The sequence below is a fragment of the Rhipicephalus microplus genome, chromosome 6 (genome assembly GCF_043290135.1).
Source record: "Rhipicephalus microplus isolate Deutch F79 chromosome 6, USDA_Rmic, whole genome shotgun sequence".
NCBI lineage: Eukaryota > Metazoa > Arthropoda > Arachnida > Ixodida > Ixodidae > Rhipicephalus > Rhipicephalus microplus.
Window position 1 is genome coordinate 170,379,430 of NC_134705.1, and position 21,461 is coordinate 170,400,890.

General features: G+C 43.0%; 1 protein-coding gene across 2 annotated transcripts in view; it reads left to right on the forward strand.

Moving 5' to 3' along the window:
- Positions 1-18,119, forward strand: part of LOC142765648 (papilin-like) — a 63,804-nt gene extending 45,685 nt beyond the window's left edge. For both annotated transcript variants that reach the window (XM_075866990.1, XM_075866989.1), the window contains exons 2-7: positions 1,867-2,043; positions 3,615-3,800; positions 11,089-11,271; positions 12,221-12,406; positions 14,387-14,566; positions 17,890-18,119. In XM_075866990.1, coding sequence (XP_075723105.1) covers positions 1,867-2,043; positions 3,615-3,800; positions 11,089-11,271; positions 12,221-12,406; positions 14,387-14,566; positions 17,890-17,972 — 995 coding nt within the window. In that variant the 3' untranslated portion in view covers positions 17,973-18,119. The remainder of the gene's footprint in view (positions 1-1,866; positions 2,044-3,614; positions 3,801-11,088; positions 11,272-12,220; positions 12,407-14,386; positions 14,567-17,889) is intronic.
- The last annotated feature ends 3,342 nt before the right edge of the window (positions 18,120-21,461 follow it).

A 21,461-nucleotide genomic window follows, 5' to 3' on the forward strand; every position in this document is an offset into this window, starting at 1 on the left:
GCAGCACCTCCACCAAACGCCACGGGGTTTTGACGTGGGTCAAGGGAGAAGACTGCAAGTCGGAGAATAAACCATTTATTCGGTCCTAACTTGTGGCCAAGTAAAAGTAAATTCAAATAATAGCAAGATGCTGGCACTGATAGCGGTGAGCAGAGCGTCGGCCATCGATCAACTCACAAGCGGCGAAGCGCGTCGGCATTTATACACTTGTTATCGAATGTTTAGCGTTATCGCTATCGGTGACGGAGGTTCCAGAATGATCTGTAATCTTCACGAGGTGAGCGTAATCTCAACAAGACTATCTACTACAATCTCGAGGCTTTTCGAACATCGTAGGCGTGGTTTGCGCTGAACTTAGTGTAACGGTATGATAACAAAACCTGTGGAAAGAAACGTGGCAATATACCTTGCGCTGCCGCCAGTATCATCCCTCATAAAGCACAAGGGCTTTACTGAGGAAAGCTTGAGTACGACGCGTCGTCAAAGAAGAGACACACGAGAGGTGCAGCCGCCGAAAACATGTTTTCCCACACTCTTTGATACTTGCGCCTCTCAGGGAATTGGTAATTTTTATTACGGACGCCAGCATAAAGATGGACACGGCAGTATATTTCCTGAATTACATATGACCTGCTATAAGCAAAGCAATATTGGTAGTAATGGGTTTTCCCAATTACTAGCGATGTAATTTCAGAGCAGTGGTATACTGCCGATAAATCTACCTTCGGTCCTTGTAAACCAACTTATCTCTGCAATAAGCGAAGCAGTATCGGTAGTAGTGGGCTTTCGCGGTTACTTGTGATGCAATTTCAGAGCAGTGGTACTGCCCATTATTCTACCTTCGATCTTTGTATACCAACTTATCTCAGTTGTTACACCTAAGGCTGCAATCTTCGTCCAGGTTTCGAATTTTCATGGTCTTATTGTGCATCTTGGCTGTGAAAGGCTGAATCTTCCCGACACTCTCAGCCTGTATGAACCTGTCAGCTCAAATAACTACGGTAACAGAATCATTTTGTCTATCAATGTCCTTTTTCGTGTCAGCAGTGCTCTACTGCTATGGTCGCACACCTGTTGTAAAGTGAACAGTTGATAGGATCTCTTCAAACTTCAACGGTGCAGCTTGAAACATCAATATTACAGCAGTTCATGGCAACAACGGTGCAACTTTGCACCACACTTTTTGACCAGGTTGCTCCAAGCAAGGTGTTTGAAAAGCACGTGCAGATGGCGACGAGCTTCTGTTCTTCAAACTCTTTACAAGTGGGCCTCCTGCCGCAAAGCTTTTCACCCTAAGGCAGAACACAATGATTGTGCTCATAACATCAGCGGTGGGGCTAAAGAGGTCAGAAGAAATCAGATGGCTTCACAAGTGCGCAGTTCTTATCTCAAGTCGCGTACATTATTGTACATAGTGCAATTCATCAGTTATTTCACGTTATTCATATTACCCATTTTTGTAGCCATCTCTTAAAGATGGCTTTAGGGTGTAGGTCTTTTTGAGGGGCAGAACAAAAACATATGTGACGCTGGCGCTGTCAGTGTAGAGCTTGCAAAACAATAAATTAGAGAACAGAGATCACCTGCCAATTAATATTGCCAGGGAATAATGAAAATAATTAGGTAATAGATTGACTTTCGATTCTACTCAAATTTCACGCGATTCCTTTGAGTTATGTTTTATTTCAGGCATTTTTCGTGCTGTCTGCCTGCCCAGAGTCTACTACAATCAGCACAATGAGGCATTTATACTTGTAGAGTAGCATGAGATTACGATTCACTTTAATTTATTAAACATGACAGCTAACTTCAACTGATCTTCTGGTCACTTCTTATGTTAACCGCATTTTTTTGTTTCTTTTTCAGCTGTACCGCACACCGCTGCACTTTGCCGCCAACGACCAATCAAAGGCGGATGTCAGCTAGTGAACGAGACATGGCAGTATGAACCTCGTACGAAAATGTGCTTTCCGCAACGCAATGTAATTTGCGGTGGAAGACAAGGTGGCTTTCAGACAAAAGAGTTCTGCATGAACTGCCAACGTGAGTCAGCGGAAACTTTTCAAACAACTATTGGGTTAATAAAGGGCTGGTGGAGAGGAATACGCCACATCTGGCACCTCTCCATCGACATATTGGACCTCTGTACCGCTGTTAAATGAAAGTGCACCTGTATTATATATATATATATATATATATATATATATATATATATATATATATATATATATATATATATATATATATATATTTAGGAATAAAGGAGCACACTTACGAAAATTTGATAGTTGTTTAGCCTTCATCAGGATCCTGACGAAGGCCATGCCACGGCCGCAACGTAGAGTAAACAACTATCAAGTTTTCGTAAGTGTGCTCCTTTATTCCTAATTATACTTGCACCGGACGCACAGAATTTCTTTTTTGAATCATATATATATATAAATATATATATATATATATATATATATATATATATATATATATATATATATATATATATATATATATATATATATATATTCGAAGTCTAGATACTAAGTTCGCCTTTCTTAGTGTTCCCACTGCCAATTCCACAAGCTAACTTTTACCGCCATTTAAGAAGAGCCGGCGGTAAGTTACGACATAATATCACGTGACTGCGCTCATGCGCTACCGCATTACAGAGCTCTTGATCAACGGGGCTCCAGTAAAACAACCAGACTGTGAACTGTGGCGAAACAAACAGCCATGGCTCTTTGCATCGGCGTCCCTGTGCGTCCTCATTGTAACATACTTAGCACCCGCAGGTCGCGGGTACGAATCCCGGCTGTGGTGGCTGCATTTCCGATGGAGGCGGAAATGTTGTAGGCCCCTGTGCTCAGATTTGGGTGCACGTTAAAGAACCCCAGGTGGTCGAAATTTCCGGAGCCCTCCACTACGGCGTCTCTCATAATCATATAGTGGTTTTGGGACGTTAAACCCCACAAATCAATCAATCATTAACATACTTAGCAATATAGTATTGTACTTTGCATCTATCGTGCCGATCGTGCTGCAGGTTTGTGCACTGCTTGTTCAGTACGTGCCCACTTCCCTGGCGTGATATGCAACATGTGGTAATGTGATTTTCCTAATACGTGTTGTCGGCGCAAAATGGAACTCGAACAGCGGCAAGACCATGAGCAAGATTTCGCAATGGTATATAGAACGCAAAGTTCCGCCACCACCATGTACAGGCACGCATATGTGTCGTGCTGCAAAACCGGATGCAAGTGTACCTTTTCATTGTGATGAGTGGACGGCGTGCTATATATAATTGAGATAGCTTGCTGGCTTTTTGCGTTTCATTTGACACGAATTGACCTTATGATTATTCTGCACTATTAAAACTCGTTAACGTAGATAGAGATGACGTGAAGCATCTGTAAATACATAAAATAAGGCACAATTATTTGGTGCCCATCTCACTTTATGATTCAGAAAGCTGTTCTTGCTCGGCGTAATTATCACGCGTGTCGCTCAGTCGCTCTGCAAAGCTCTGTCACTCGCCATCTCTCCTTATGCACAGCCAAATACAGTGCACATGTTCTGGTGCCATTTGTTCGTGGATATAATGAATCTTCAAACATTTCCAGAGAATAATGTGAAAAAAGGCCAGCTGGCATGCCCACCGACACCAGTATTTGGAGGTTGCCAGCCGAGGCATCACCATTGGTACTTCGACCCTGAGTATAGGCAGTGTCAACGCTTCCAGCGGGGAGAGTGTAGTGGTGGCGAAAACCATTTTGTTACTGAATATAAGTGCAGAGAAACATGCTTGCGTAAGTAAAAAATTTCACTCTGTTTCTACCTGAGCACAAGAAGTACTAGTCGTTGAAATAACCAACAAAAATATGCTTACCTTGAACAAAGCATGATGCACAGTGATAGTTACCACAATAGAAATAACACTATACGTTGAATTGGTTGTTCACAAACATGCGCTGAACTTCCAAAAGCTAAACACCTAGTCTATGGTTGAGACCCCATATTGGAATAAAGTGTGCTACTCAAGGCGAGGCAGGGCTACCATTCATGCTGAATATACGACACGTGAACTAACTGTATAGCGTGGGTACAGGATTATAATAAAATATAAAGAACGCGTTAGGGTTCTCTTACACTTGAAGTTTGAAAAAAAAAACGCAGCTACCCTTTTCCATATAATGATTGAATGGCTTCTTGCCTTTCTATATAATGACTAAATGGCTCACTAATAGACTGCCTTGAAAATTTGTGGAATCCAGTTTATGAGTGGAGAGTTACTTACACTTCAAACGTCTTCTCTCTGCAATTGTTCGAGCGAGCTCGTTGACTGAAGAAGAGTAGCACAAGAGGGGCAACTAGCTCCGTCACTTTGTCTCCACTTAATGTTATTTGCCACTTTTCTTTTTTCTTCTTCGAACACACGGCTTTCTTTAAGCGTGGTCATGAGCATGCGAGAGCGAACATGTAGGCTCACCATGACCGCCGTGGTAACTCAACTGCTCATGATGCTGAAATGAGATAAAGACCGTAAAGTGTGACTTTATGGTCTGGTCATTTTGGTTAATGCCACAATTTGTGGAGAGAACAGCGAGTCATTTCTTGCGGAATCTGTAAATCATTTGGATTCCAGGTCACGTGCTGTGCGCTAATAGATGGTTCGCGTGTTGTGCCACGACCATCAATTGGTGGAGTTTTGAGCATGCTCATATGTGTTGCACAGCTCCGTTAACTCATTCTGGCACGTGTAAAAAACAGATTAGAAAGATTAGGTAGAATGCTACGTTTTCTTTATTACTGGAAGCTGAAAGTCTGCTCCATACAAGGCAATGCATGAGATTCTGCGACAGGGGACTGGATGTTTTGCAAGTCATAGAAAAAGTGCAGAGTGAGAAATGCATTAAATTACCATAACATTCTCACTTTTATTTTGTTCATCTCACGCGCAGTAGATTTGCGCATTTCAAGTAGTGTTGCATTACTCTGAGATTGGCGAATTTCTGGCACAAAACATCTGAGTCAAAGATCGGGATGAGCGATATAGGCCTGAATTCCCGCAGTAACGATGAAATTTGCCAGCTGCCCGATTTTCTAACCATGACATCTTCTGTGATAGCGTAATGGTTTCGAGACCATTAGTGTGGACTTGTCGACACCATCTATGCGCCCACTTTTCTCGTTTAGTGGGGCATAAACTGCTGCAGCTTTCGTAACATTCAGAGCAGTGGCCTACATGCCCGTTTAGCCTTACTAGTAAACTGTCTGTCTGATGGGCCCGCCCTTATTTCTTTCTCCATAGCATGTTTTATTGAGTTTTAGGGAGCTGCACGTGGCATCGGTATCTTAAAATTTCTTCTGTTTCACCTTTATGCGGCGGTCATTTTCGCCTACGGCGAAGACATTACGTTAATTATGTTAGTGTTCACTTGCTTGAAGCAACAGCGAACGAAAGAAAGTAACGAAAAAAAGAAAATGGCAGCATATCCACGGAGTGAATGATGGAGAGTGGGGCGAAGCATCCGTCCGTCCATGCATTCGTCTGTGTGACCATCCGTACGTCCATTCGCCCGTCCATGCGTGCGTCTCTTCGTGCGTCCACACGTCCATCTGTGCGTCCGTCCCTGCGTTCGTCCATGCATCCGCCCCTGCGTCCATCCATGCGTCCATCCACCGCTGCAGCCATCCGTGAGTCCGTCCATGCATCTGTCTGTGTGTCCGTTCGTCCATATATTCAACACCCCATGTAACACCATCTCGCATCTTTTCATCATATATTCCCGATATAGAAGCACCACCATCCAGCGGACATTCCAAAGACTAAACGAGAGGTGGCACACGCACACTTTCTTTCAGCTTGCGCTTCATGTCTACTTCCCACCTTTAACCACCTCGACTTCATGGTATATACTAGTTCACTGTATTCATGGCACTGCGGTCCAACGCTCGCTAAACCTTTCTAAAACGAAGGAGGTACGCCCAGCGAGTATAACGTAGCAACCCTTTCTTGTCAGATGTTTCTAAATGTACATACCAATGGCTGCTAATGGGGAATGAGAAACAGGAGAATTCGGCTTTGAGTTGACGCGAACGCTACGAATTTTTTATTGTTCAACAACGCACAGAAGAAATCTCCCACCGGCACCACCTTGCAGGTCAAAACGTAAGACTGGTTACACACTACGACTACGACTACGAGGGATGAACGGGTGACGCTATAAGAAGCTTCGCCCCTAAAACGTGAACATTCATTCATCATGGCCGAGTGAAACTTGCTCCGGAATAGGCAAATCAACCAACCTCTTGCACCAGCTTGTACAGTCTGTTCCACAGTTAAGCCCGAAACATATGCAGCGTTTTTCCGGCGTTTCTTACGCCGGCGTCACTCAACGCCGACGCTTCCGGTGGCGGTGGCTGAAACGTCCACTTCTGGAAGAATCAGATATCTGCAGCGTCGGCGCTGACGCCGAAAGTGAGTCGATGAATGGAGAACCAATCAGCGGAGGGCTGCCAGTGACTTCCACTACGCAACACCTACATTACTGCTGCCAAAATGGCTGCTGCCCGCCTCAGGTTTACTAGGTGGTCGCCGTGCTCTGTATGACCCGAAAATTTTCAACTGATGCTGGTGTTTGACTTATCTTGTTCCTCAGAAGCTTCGAGAGGAAGCGGTCGGGATTTCTGCGAATCATTTTCGAGCGCCATCGGTGGGGTTAGCAGGCCTGAGTGTATTGGCTGAATACACGGCCTCAAATATCTACAACCTACAAGCTGAGGGGTTGCATATATCGAGTTTAAGGGTCTTCTTATCCGGAACAGCTACGCTAGAAGAAGCAAAAAAAAACACCTTTCCATGATATTCAGATTTGTTTTTCTCACCAAAGAACTGCAAATAAGACATGAAACCGATTGTCAGGATTATTTGTTGTTGCTGCATTGACGGACACTGAAATTGCTTTGCGAGGTCTCGGGTTCATTCTCTTCGACACAGTGTGCGACGCTGAGCTAACGCTGGCCTTGGCGCTCTTCTAATGGTTTGCCATCCTCTCGGGCGGCGTTGCTGCGATGACACCGAAAGAAGCGGCGCCGGGAAAACACTGGCAAAAACGCTGCATATGTTTCGGGCTTTAGGAGAAATCTCGGAGCACATGGCATCGTGATATGGCCAACCCTGCAGTCACGCACCGGCAGGAGCTAGCGCATGCGCACACACTTGAGGAGCGTGGTGTTTAAACGCATCGTCTGCATGCTGCGGCAGTGCCGCATTGTCGGGCGGTCTGCTGATTTTACAGTGGCTGCGGGAACTAAGCAGGTATTCTGTATTAAACCGTGCGCAATGCCAACCTCTCGGCCTTCCCTTGCGGTAATGGGGTTCTAGAAACAGTGTTTGATAGCATACATTGTTTGCTCTTTCAAAACATCGTGACGCAGAGTGCGTTCACGTATATCTCTTCTTTGTTTGTGCCTCGCAGTTCGCTGCGACGGGACATACTATAATGAGCACGTACTGTGCGTGCATACTTATTTCTGGCTAAAGAAAAGCGAAGAACTCTACAACGACTGTCGTGAAGCTATGTAGGTTCAATACAATAAACAAATGAAAGCGAATATCGTGCCAACCGGTTGTGCCCTCGTGATCTCCGACTACAGCTCAGCTCTGGCCGACTGGGCTCGCCCTACGCCATCTGCTGACACCGACAAAGACTTTCGCCGAGTGATGCCCCGTCCTCGAACTTGTACCGTGTCCATCTTTCCTATCTTCACCTTAATTTCGTATGTGGCTGTCCATGCGCCTCTCGCTCTCTACCTGCTCCTCTCTATCTCTATACCTTTCTTTCCTCCCTATCATTTTTGATTCCTCCTTACCCCCATCCTCTGTGCAGAACTGCGGAGGTGCCCTCCATTGAGAGAGAGGCAGTAACGAAGCTGCGCTTATTTCTTTCTTTTCCCCTTTCAAAAGTCCCTTATAGAAAACGAACTCAGGAGTGCTGTAGGTCAGGATAACGACCTGAAAGGTCTTAGTTTTGACGACATTTTATCAGATGAGGCAGCGCTCGCTCGCCGGCGCCGAAATTCACGCGTGAAGCATTCCACGTCGCTCAATACCTCGTCATGTCCGCAGTGGCAGTGATGAAGGAGCTCATTTTGGATTACAGTGAGGCGCACAGTACGGGATGAGTGATGTCGACCGAGTTCCCGCATTAAATATAAAATTTTCCAGCTGCCCGAAAATACAGCTAGCACGCGCCGCCGTGGCAGACGACGTGGTTGAACCGCTTAACACTACGCTCCTCAAAAGTCTGTGCGCGCGGGAGCTACTGCCGGCGCGCAACTGCCACGCTGGACGCATCATGGCCGCATCGTGATGCCACGCGCTACCATATTTCCTATAGTGTGAAACAGGTTGTACAAATGTTACGCTTCTAATTAGTGATACAATCATCCCCAGGGTGTCCGAAACTAAAGGTGGACAATTAGCCACACCATTTGTGCGGTTAGTTATTTGGTACTGTGTCGACCATTACCAAACGCCCACATGGCTGTCCAACATTGAGGATTGCTTTATAGTATTACACCTCGTCATGCCTCGTATTGCAGGTTCTAGCGCAGCTGAAGAAACGTAATATTGGGTGTTGCACAGTTCTAAATAGTTGTGCCAACATTATTTCTGCTAGAAAAGGATTATATAGGTGAAAAAGGCGTTGCATAATACATGGCAATGAATACAGGGACAGAAACACAATTTTGCAGCAAAAGTTAAAAAGGTATTATAAGTATCGATAACTAATATTTAGATTAGGGAATAAACTCTATGGCCCCATTAAAAATGTTACAGTTGCATGCAAGTAAGGGGCTGTGTGGGTTATTCACATTGAGGAGGCAATCTAGTAATTAAACATAGAGTAACTCAATTTGTCGAAATCGCCATCGCTATCCACGTACCTGCACTCACTGCAGGGTACAGTCCTCGTCCTTGTTCCACCAATTGACCCAGTTCTATGCTCTCTGCGTCCTCGTAATCTCTGCAAATTTCTTAATCTCATCTGCCCAGTGAGTTTTCGGTCTCTCTTTCACGCGATTGCTCTTCCTAATAGAGGAACAAAATTTTGGGGGTTCTGGTTTCATGCTCATATTAGAAGAGTGCAAAGAGGAAAGCAGAGTATAAATGTTGACGAGACGAGCGCCTTATTGATGCTGGTTTTGTGAATTTAATATCAACATAGTGCATTTGACAAAACCATGCCAAAGTGCCAGTCTTCATTCCGAAGTTCGATTACTTATTACTGCCGTATCTCAACAGCAGCTTTTATTACTGATTGCTGTTTTTAATACCTACATAGTGTACTTCAGTCTCATACTTACATACATTGTGTACTTCAGTCTCATACATGCACAAGTGTTCCGTAAGCATAATGTATTAAAGTAGAAAAATATTTCTATTGAAGATATATCATGTAGTGTATGCACAATACAAATGTTTTAAAGTACACAGTGAGTGAAAGCGTCGAATAAAAATTCCTAAAAGTTGAAAGCTGGCTGTTAAACTGTGGGGCAAATTATGCGACACAAAACTAGGTTCATAGAATCGTGCATTATTGAAATAAATATGAGGACAGAGTCCACCAGATCCATGTAAAAAAACAAAAAAAACAAAGGGGTTGCGTTGTTTTATGCCCTTGACGCTGGTGTTAACATCTGTTGTTAGGAAAGTGAAGCGCTTTCCTTTATCCTCTTTACTTTTTCTTTTTTCTTTCAGCATTGCACGAGATGTATTTCGTAGAACTCTAGAGCATTCCTCAGTATTCCAAGCACTACTTTCTTGAAGAGAGTGGTATTCGTTAACATAGTGACGACTGTTCACTACGGCCGCTAAAGCTTAAATTTTTTCTCCCAGAAAAATTCACAAGGACTCTTGTGCATGCACTCACCTAAGATGACTCGAAAGTGAAAGTCATATTCTTCTTCTGAGCCGATGCATCAGGTAGCAGGAATCATTGCGCGGGTTTGCATGGCGTTGTGCAGTGCCGTTTTCATTTTCTCATTTTGAGGTAGCGCGCTTTCTGGCTATATGTTGGCCGCTCAAAGAAGCGTGCTACAACGGCATCATGCGGCCTAGCATCATATTATCTCACGCATGAAATCTTGACTAAATTATTACGTTACAAAGTTAAGTGATCCGTGACGTGAATATGACGTTATATGGTGACGTCATCGCTGGGTAATTTCTTGCGTCACTCGTCCCCGGCGCTGCGGGATGGTCACCATTGATGATGTAATGCCTAGTTTTATGAGACATCTAAAATTTCTTCCTAAACACATATTCAGGAGGCACCTTGTAGCTAGTAAAGTGTATTGTCACGTATCCCTGTAGGAACGTACAAAGATGGAAAACATACTGTTTACTGCAAGTTCAGGAAAACCTCTCGTGTTTAACTATATACCGTAGTTACCTAATTGTGTTTGACGGTGTGATACAGAAACAGGCCACTTCAAAAGGTTTTTTTCTACACTTTATTTTGTGCAATATACATTTTGATTGTTAATTATTAGACAATTCACTTTCATCAGTCAGTTATGTGACGTTTTTCGCCATTGTAGTCCCCCATTAGTATTATTCTGAAGACTACTTTGTACCACCATGCTTGCCACTTTATTTTGTTAATCACTCTTATGCCTCTAACATTCTCGTAATATACCTTCTCTAAGGCACTAGATGCCAGATGAGGGGCATATGCATTTGAGGGGATCAAAACATATTAGCATATTGGCACACTTGTCGACTTTAGTGTATGTCTCGTCATGCAAAGCCTGAAATGAAATAAACTAGACTTTGTCATGCCCATTCCAGGCTAACGGTATAATTACACGTAAGTGGACACTTCACACTATGAATAATATGTTTTTTTGACTGTAGCGTTATTGGCAACAGAATTTAGAGTTGTGTCATAGCTCCAATGATGAAACATTCACACTGAACTCACGAGGCATTCAGCGTTGAAACACGTTGTTTTATTACGTACAGTGTTGGAATAATTTTTTATGTTGTATCAATTGTCTTACACTATCAATATATTTTTCTTATTTCAGCTGGTATGGTGAAACCACCACCGAGATGCCAACAGCGATTAGTACGAGGCCATTGCCGCGAATTACAGCATTTCTGGACTTTCGACTATAGAAAAAACGATTGTGTCCAGTACCCTAAAGGACTTTGCGGTTCTGGACCGAACATATTTGTCTCCAAAGAGAAATGCATGATTGCATGCAATAGTGAGTACACGTTTTTTCATCAAACTTCACAGAAATTAAGAAAAAAAAAACAGCATATCGAGTGTTCACAATGGTCTTGGGCAGGGGTTACCATAAATAAAATCAAATTCGGCAGAGCCCACTTGCCTTTGCATTCCATGTTAAGCGAAGCTTGCCGATAGAAAGGGCCGCTAAAGATGTGTACAAATGCACGCAAAGACATACGTTAATCAGCCACCTACGTGTTATATATCCACGTGTTTACAGTTGCGTAACGATGCCAACCGCAACATGCTTACTATCAATATTATAAGCCTTAAGTTGATATGAAGCACTGGTGCTCGCGATGTTGGTAGCACTGGACACTGCAACATAAATGAACTTCAGCGGCTTTTTAACTGCTGTGTATTGTGGTAACACACTTTAAGAAATACATGCTGGTGCTTGATACTAGGTCAAAATATTTCCGTGCGCTAGCTGGCGAATGGAATCATCTTAAAATTTAAAGTTATTTCAGACAAATGTAGTTTCTCTAAAATTGAAAAAACTCAAAAGAGTTGGAAGCATGCAGGATAATTATCGAGGTACTGTTTACCTTGACAGCACATCTCAATTTTGGTAGTGAAATGATGTGCAAGTGATTTTAGCGATTCCTATGTTGCATGCCAGGTGTTGTGACAGCAATTCAAGCGCTCTTCGTAATAGGAAACTTTAAAAAAAAAAAAAACAGGCAGTCAGAGAAAAAAAGATAGAAGAAATGAACAGGAGAGAGTGGAAAGGCAGGGATGTCAATCATTTCTGAAATACTGGAGTAACTTGGAGTAAAGAACCTGGGAATGTAAAGTTAAACGTAAAGATAATTCTGAAATTATATTATGAAAGAGTGTTATAGAAACCCATAACTTTAAAGCACTAATCATTGCCCCGGTCACAGCGTTTACGAACCTAATGCAGCCTAATACTTTTTCAGAGCCTTTGGGCCGAAAAATGCCCGACTGCCTCAAGAAACCACGCATTGGCAGCTGTCACCAGAAAAAGTTCGCGTGGTTTTTCGACGGATTGGTTGGGCGCTGTAGGATGTTCAGCTATGGTGACTGTGGCGCTCCAGGCGCCAACCATTTCGAAACCGAAGTAATGTGCAAGAAAGAGTGTATGCGTAAGTACATAAATGTTATTTTCCTGTTTCGCACTCGTGGGTTGGTTGGTTTATGCGTGCTCTTCAAAGGAGCAGGGCACCTATAGAAAACTTGGGTAGAAACACAAATATATGCATAACAGGCGCATCACCCCATGTGCCTTGACTACGACACCCTATAGCTAAGTTCAGAGTGGCCTTTTAAATCTTTCTCCCCCATAACCTTTTTTCTCGGGCCATATATCTTAACAAGCAGAAGTAACAAAATTTATCTCCTCTTGAATTTTTGTTCACCACACAGCAATTATCACCAGCTACAGCACGGCACAGGAGGTCATCAGCTAAGCCGTGTAAAACAAACGAATGAAAGTTAACAAGACACCTTTCAATTTTTTTTCAGAATTTAGGTTTACCTATGGAAGGAAACAATGGCCGGACTGTTTGGGGCAGCTTCGTCTCCTCTTTCAATCAATCTATTTATTCTTCGCAATTCAATCCGTCAGCCCTAAACATGACGTAATTTTTTTTAAAGTAAAGATTTTTGAAATTACAAATAGTTTTGAGTCGCCTTAAAACATCATTTGTGATAGTCGGAGGCTTCACTCTGCAGGAGATTTGTCTTTGTCTAGGGCCCGAGTTGGTACTAGGAAAAGTTTTAGCGAGCTAATGGCACACTACAGCAAGCGACATCCCCCTAAAGCTAGACCGTTGCTTGTAGAGTTCCTGTTTAAAATCACAGAAGTTACGTGTGTTTGAGCACACCTCTTGTTTTTCTCATAAATGAAGTTTAGTTGCAGCTAATTAACGCTTTGTAACGCAGAGTGTAAGCATAGGAGCATGATAGGTGTACAACCGAACACAAATGAACATTCTCTTTAGTTGCATAGACGGCTAGTGGTTGTTAAAAAAACAGCACCAAGACCGCTGAAATGTAACGCTATACCGGCGCGGGCGTACTTTAATATCATTTGAAAATTTTGATGCCTACATCTCTAACACTGCTCGCTCATTTCGTTTGTTCGGTATAACGTTTAAAGTCAACACGACATACAATAAGTACGAAAAACTTATTTTCGTTTATCACGTGTTGCCAGCAACAATTCTTTTCGTTTGCTTTTAGTGTTCATTTTAAGCTACCCATGAGATTGCGAAGTTGTGCCCCGGATATACAACAATGTTCTGTTCAACACACTCTTTGCGAGGTTTATTGTCCGACAGTACTGAAATCGCATAGTCATGGTAGAAAAGCAGCTCTAAAACTACTCGACTTTCCGAACAGCGCACACGTTCTTTTTTTTTTGGAAAACAGAACGTCGAAAAGGCAAGTGAAGTGTTCATAAAGCAAACCACGACGAGTGATTTACTAGAGGGCGCCGAGACCAAGAGTGATGGAAGGGCTGTGAGGTGATGGTGGAAGGGGGGAGGGGGGGACAGAGCGTGCTGAGGCGGCTGCAGCGAAGCAAACGACCGAGTAATCGACGCATTCAAGCTGTCCGAAACCAATGCAAAACAAGCAACAGTACAAAAAAAAATGAGAAATTATGACAACATAATTCATGAGCTCTTGAAAACATCTACGAGATCAGCAAGGTTTCGCTGCAAAACTAAACTCAGCAACCAACTTCAAGAAATAATGTTATAGCAATGCCTCTTCTTGAAAATCATTTGATGTGTCCAGAATTTTTATGTAATTAGAATTATCCCATAGATGTGCGAACAGTTGCTACACTCTTAATGATACCCTAAGCAAAGTGCTAGATATATGTGGAGCATGGTACCTTTATTTATTTCCCTATCAGTAAATTCCTAAAGTTTCAGCCAGCTCAAGATTAGGAGCGTAGGTGGCAATCTTCATTAAACCAGACTTGATGCTGTGTACACTTCTTTGAATTTCGTACTTTTATAGTGTGAAGTTTTTATTAATGTTTTTTGTGTCAAATACCCATTTAGTTTGCAATGCTGGATTTGCTTATTCTTGCACCGCGCATGTTTGGTTTACAGGAATAGGCGATCCATACCCAGTCTGCAGCGCAAAGCCAATATCAGCGTACTGTTTGGGATTTGGCACGTATTGGTATTTCGACATAACTGCTAACAACTGCTATCGGTTCAAGGGTGGATGGTGTGGGAAAAATGCAAATGGATTTGTTTCATACGAAGCCTGCATGAGCTACTGTAGCTGTAAGTATGAACTTTTTAATGTGCATATAAAAACACGTGTTTTCACAGCTTAGCTACTGCATATGACCTACAGGATGTGGGAATATACTGTTGACCTGCTTTTTTTTAAAGCTTTGAAGTTGTGTTCTGTCAGGCTACCTTCGCAAAGTCACGTTTGCAAATTCTAATCAAGCCATCTCATTTTTCGTCGTCACTATCAAGAAAACATTGCGATATTGTAATTTTTTACATACATTAAGACACATAGTAAATCTTATCTAAATACTTGACATTTTAAAATAGCTTGACCATGAATAGAACATGACACATAACAAATAATATAAAATGTTATGCCGCGTTGTATAAAGTATACAAATGCAGATGCGTACTGTATTAAAGAAGACGAACAGACAATAAGACAAATTACTAAACTTTAGGGGCTTGTTTTTCTTTATTGCCTAAACGTATTAAAAATAGATAAAAATACAGTGCCTAAAACTGTTTTCTGGAAGATGGTTGATGTAAGGGCATTTAGTGGTGGCGAGTAACTGTCCTTCCCATGTAAACGTTATTAAAGCAGAGACGCGAGCTGAGCAACTTGAAATGGGTTCTCACATTGGCACGACAAAGTGGGAGATTCAGAGAGAAAAACAGCAACACTGGTCTGTACAGTGAGCTTCTAGACGCGAATGCATTCTAAAATCACCATTCCTTATTTTAGAAATGAAGGCGTCTCCTCATCACAGTAATGACGCACGTGGTGAAAAACGAAGTCACCAGTGAAAAAGGCGTACGATCACGGAAGCACTCTTTAGCGATGCGTAAACGCTGTTATCACTGTTTTTTTTATTTTTATAGGGATGAATCCTCACAACACAAAAGACCTTCATCTAGAGCTATTCTTCGACGATGCCTGGCACCACGGTTCAGAGCTGAGCGAAAGAGATGAAAGTGTTAGAGAGTGGCTGAACAAATACACTTGTCTTAGGCTATGCAGCTGATGAGATCCTACTAGAGGGCTTATAATCGGGGAAGTTTGTTTGGAACACACTGTACTTATATTGTTTGAAAAACTACAACAAGATTTCGCCAGAGGCGGAGAATCAACACGGCAAAATAACTAGGTGGCTTTCAGGACTATGCGTGCAAAAACAATGCACTGAGAAAACTTTTACATAGCGTGCCTATGCACTGGTGAGACTTGCTACCCCGACATCAAGAAACACTGTAGATTGTGCAAGACTGAAGACCACCTACCGAAAGAAGACAAAGTCGAGTATCTGATTTAGAACATTGACAAAAGTGTCGCCTAGTATCTCATTGACATGGCACTGTGGAGTCGGTAACAACCGTGGTCAAAACGCCGTTGTGCATTTCCGACTACAAAAAAGCAGTACACAAAATATTGTATTTTACAAATAAGAGTGTTCAAACACAATAGCGTTTATGCTGTCCGAAGACGCAGCAAAGTACGAATATTTATATTTTCATCTGGGATTATGCGATGCAACATGCGTCTAACCAGTGCCCCATCAGGGCTTCATCGCGTTGCATCAGCTAGCTCACTGTTTGCAGTCAGTCTAAATGGCTTTCTCAGCCATATTTCTTAATCTGGCAGAGAGAGATATCAAGAATGGAACACGAGAGGCTGGGAGGTTAACCCAGCTTTAGCTCGTTTGGCTACGCTACACTTGAGGAGGGCAGCAATTGGCAATAATAAGAAAGGATAGAGAAGAAGTGTGTGAAAGAGATTGATTAACAGTTCGCTTGAACCTGTAGAACACGAGCTAAAACTGTTACTTCACAAGCATTCCTAAAGTCACGCTGTCCTCAAGAAGCACAACAGGGTTTTGTGGCCTTGCATTGTGTGTAGGCCAAATTCCCAGGATGTTTCTTCTGTGAGTTTTCTTCAGTCCAGGTGATAGAGTTGGACTTCCACACCACCTTGTTGAGTCTGGTGAGACAGGCAGTGCCATTGGAAGTGTTCAAACGCCTTCTCACGGGCGCAAATGCTTCGTGCTGCACTGCTGATCATTCCAGTCGAACACCAATAAAAGCAACCAATGAACTATAGTAGATGTGAACTGCTTCGCACGCTATGCCAAAAGGACGCCAGTGGCGGCATCAATTTCCGCAACTGCTTCACTATAGGGGCTGGCGTTTATCATTGCACGCCAGGCATTCAGCGCGTCTTCATCAGTGATCGCGGCCGGCCACTTGTGGACCACGTCGCGGATGAGCTGCGTTGTTTTCGGCGCCGCAGTCTTGTTCGCGACCAATGGTCCAGGCAAAGAAAACTCCTCCAACAATTATTTTAACGTACGATTTATAAATACATCAAGCGAGTTAAACATTAAGTTAGATTACGTAACTTTTGCCTACAACGCTGCCCAACATTAGGCCACAAGATGGAGTACACTTGCCCCTCTCTATGGGCACGCCTGAACAGCGAAGTCTTCAATATATATCTCATCGGAAAAAGACCGGACTAGTCTTTCGAAACACGCTGACATGCAAAGGAGACTGAGTGAGTCGTCATCATTCCTATTGTCGCCGATCATGAGAGCCAGAAGGTTCATTAGGGCGAGCATCATGGGCACGCATTGTACGCAATATTTGGTGTGAGGTGGCTGTTTATGCATATCCACAATGCAGTTATGCACAAAACGAGTAGCAGTTTAATCTGAATGAGTTGGTGTACCACACCTAACAAATAGGCTGCGCATAAAACGCGAGAATCATTGAAAGAATGTACAAACGGTTTCCTTCTTGATCTTATGTTTTAATGCAGCCTAATCATTAAGTACGCCCCAAAGGCTTCGGGCCCACAGCGAAAGCGCCTTCGTCGTCCTTGCACGCCTCGTAAATGTCGCATAAGTGCTACACTACAGACCGTAGCCTAGAGACCACTCTAGTAAGGCCGACGTTATCCATATAGCCAGCCATAAACGTCAGAACCACCAGAACACGAACAGAACAACCCTCTGGACATCCTGTGTGGTGAAGGAGATCCACCATTGGATGGTCAGTGAAAAGAAACTATATGGTGTCAGTGTTCGCCAGAAGCGTGCACAGTTGGACATTTGTGAACATTTCGCAATGATCATTCACCATTTGTAAAAAATAAAAGAACCTCATTTTCAACCATTTTTGTTCATTTTTTATGCATTCAAATTAAGAGAAGTGGGCAAAAATCATGTTGAAAGGTATTGAATTAGATATAATGATAAAATTCTTCACAAGCTGTAGGTAATGCTACTGCCACCTCGTAATGATAATGTCGTTCATTGTTACCAGTTTTATGATGACGTACATAACCTTATTCGTTTTTTTTTCAATTGCAGATCCCGAAGCACCGAGCTACCCACCACAATCTATAAACAATATACCAGGTCAGCTACAACAGCAAGTAAAGGGAACCGGATAATTTATACTCGAGCACAAGATATTACTAAACCTAAGCCACTGCACAAATGTCTTTTTTTCTTTTTAATTTTTTTTCGCACAAGCTCACAAGTGGGTTAGTATAGCTTTCTGAATTTTTAACCTTTAATGCATACAAAGTTGCAAATTATGGCTTTTTACGGAGTTTTTTTTTTTGCAAGAAATAGGCACTTGCAAAATGGGCACGTCTTCTGGCAAACATGGCTCGACTATTACTGCGAACTTTCTTGTTTTTAAAAGAGATTTTTGGACTGAAGGATTTGTGATAGAAAGACAACAGATGAAATGGCATTCGCCTAATAAGGGCACGGTACCCTAACAAAATTTCTTTTAACACGTGTAGGTTAGATATAGCATTGAAGTATATTGTTATAAGGCCTAAATATGTGTTACTATCAAAATTAAATATGGTTGTTGAAAAGCTTTCATGGTCTTAGGTGCGTTTACTTATACGACTCAAAAGTGAAAGCCATTCAATGTGGTTACATTAGCGGGCACTTATAACACAGAAACGACGCACTATATATATTTCTCTTGAATAAATGCCGCATAGTTAAGGCGCAGTAGCCGTGGTCAGGTTACGCTGTTTCTTTTTTATTTTTGTAATCGGTGGTGTCATAACAAGCTGAGCATATAGCGGAGCTGAGTGGAGGTTGCCTAGTAACAATTGGACCTGGCAACGCCACTCGCCGCGCCATCATGCAATGTCGTCAGAGATGCAGCTGGTGAACCCACGTTGCAACAACCAAGGCTTCCTTTATTTCTTTCAGTGCCTGCGTAAACGCGCGCTTCTTAACGGAAGCCGTCTGTCCACCTTAGTACAGGGAGTGGTTGTCAAGCGATGATTCATAATTGTTAGCGGTGCTTGTGTCACACGAGCTTCCGAGCGCTTCCCCCGGAGATGCGATAGACGTCTGTCCCTCTCCAATATCTTACGTCAGTTAGATTTGTTCCTTCCCGCTCCTTCTTTGTGGCTCGACGCAATGCCGCCACCGCGTCACAGCGCAGTGCATGCAGTGGCAGTGCAACAACACTTTCCCATTGGTTGTCTGCATAGTGCCAAGAACGGCATATCTTTTTCAGAGCTGGCATGACCGCCAATATTATGAACACGAGGAATGCAACAGGTTGGCCGCCTAACGAATCTGTAGACGACTGAACAAAAAAAATACTGCATATGATTTCCGTCGCAACGCACTCATGAGGGATTCTCTCTCCGATGACTGCAAAGCACACGCCAAGGCTAGACGATGAGCGAGAACAGAAAAAGCTACAGTAGAGGGTGGTGAACGTCTGGATCTAGCGCATCTGCCTGGCATTGATGAATTACAAGAGACCTTGCAACAACCGATAATGAGCCGGTGTTGCATCATATATATAGGAGGGGAGGCTCGGTGGGATTGGTCAGCAGATATGAATAGTGAGCGGGAGAGACTGAAAGAAGCCTGGCTTGGTCGTCGGAACGAAACGAAGAAGAGGAAGCGAGCCCAGGAGACTGTGGCAGAGCGAGCCACACGCCACGAAAAGCGCTACCGTACAAATTGAAGATAAAAAATAAAATAACCATATATGAAAAAAGGTGCTAGCGTATTTTATGTGTCGTGGCAACACTGCCACTATCAAGGTGAGCTGTGTACGCACTAGTACAGAAGAAGTATTTCTGCTATTTGTCTTGCCCTCCTGCTACCAGCACAGGCGGCAGGGGGTCTGCTGCATTTACCTAATCGTTGCCGCATCGTGCGAGTGAACAAAAAATGCACGCGTCTCCACGAAGTGAATTAAAATGAGTCGGCGAAGCTCTGGGTATCGTATCGTTGAGTATCCGTACGTTACCCGAACGCCTTCTTACTTATTGTAAATTAAGTGGCATAAACTGTATACAAAATGTAATATGTTTTTCCTTCCGGTCGTCTCAGGCAACTCAAGGACGACATAAAAAATTTCTGAAGTTGAAGGTACGCCTTGACAGCGAGTTCAAAAAATCACCATCTAGCCTACGGAAAGACAACGTTCTAATATCCGTAAATTGTTGGGACTTGTGGTACTCCATTTGCGCATGTGCCAATGTTGTGAAGGTTTTTTTGATAAGCCTACGTTTAGCAACAATTTAGTATAAAGCAATACTCATCTAAATGGGTTATTTTCGTCGATAACAGCAATATCATACCTAATATTACCCTATGTGTACGTTGAAGTAAGTTGTAAAACATTTTTTTAATGTCTCACTTATGCTTTGATCGTAACAATGGTTCCATACCATGACCACAATGGAAAACAAGGCTAGTTCTTCAGAAGGTTCACCCCTAAGAAAGTATATACAAGTGCGGTGCACTCTTCTTAGTCCACCTCATCTTTGCGACGAGCCTAATTAATAACAGCCTCGCGCCCTACGTGCCCTGCATGCAGGGTTAATGAAATCATCGAGATCCTGTTGTTTAAGCGCTTCAGGCACAACGAGCCGCATTGCTCGCCGCAATATGCCGACATGGTCTGCCTACCGTTACACAGAGGGACCTTCAGTTTTCTGAACGGCAGCCCGCCCACGTCTTCAAGGTGGCTCTTCTTTTCGTTCGCGACACCGGACTGTACAACAGCCTATAGACCTCACCTTCCAAGTGCCCAATCGAGGACGCGATTTGGCTCCTCTCTTTCCTACATATTAATTATTTTCCAATCCTGGACCGGCGCCGAGCCCTGTCTCAACTATGACTGGAGAAGTTGCGTCTTTTCCTTTCCTCGACCTCTTCTCCTCCTCCTCAACCTAGTGCGAGTAAAAAAAAATAAAAAAGGACTTTCCCCGTGAGCCTCCCATATTACTTCATACACGTCTGCCTTGCCGCTTTGCGAAAGGAGCGAAACAAAAAAAAAAGCACTTGCGCCTTTCATAGTCCTGCAAGTGTGGCTTCATCGCTGAAATTCACTGCATTTCATTACTTCGCGAGTTTTATTAAAGGCTCCATTTTAGAAATCTCAAAATGGCAATGGCTTCCTTGCATGAAAAACTTCAATTCTCCCATTTGACACACCACCAAGCTCCACTTAGTGAAAGGTGAATTATTTCGATAAAATTCTTCACTATCATCCCCATGATTTCTCTAGCCACCTCTTCGGCTGCAGAAAAAAAATCTGAAGGCATCCAGAAAATATCACATTTCCATGGTTCTTGAAGTTTTCGGACACATTTCTTGCAACCATCTCTATGTGCGTGCCTGCGTACTGGCAAGATAAATTGCAAAGCTTCAGAGTAGTAGCGGTGCATGTACCAACATATCCCAAGGGGTGCTTCTGATAAAAAAAAATGGGTTCCCACTCTAAACATTCCATAGCGACAACTTGCGGCACTTAGCTTTGATATTATGTTACTAAGTACACAAATAAATAACCCAATCACATACCACAAGCCACCATTTTGATCATTATGATCAACCATAGGATCGCCATGGTGCGGCCAAATTTCTTCCACCTTGGTGAG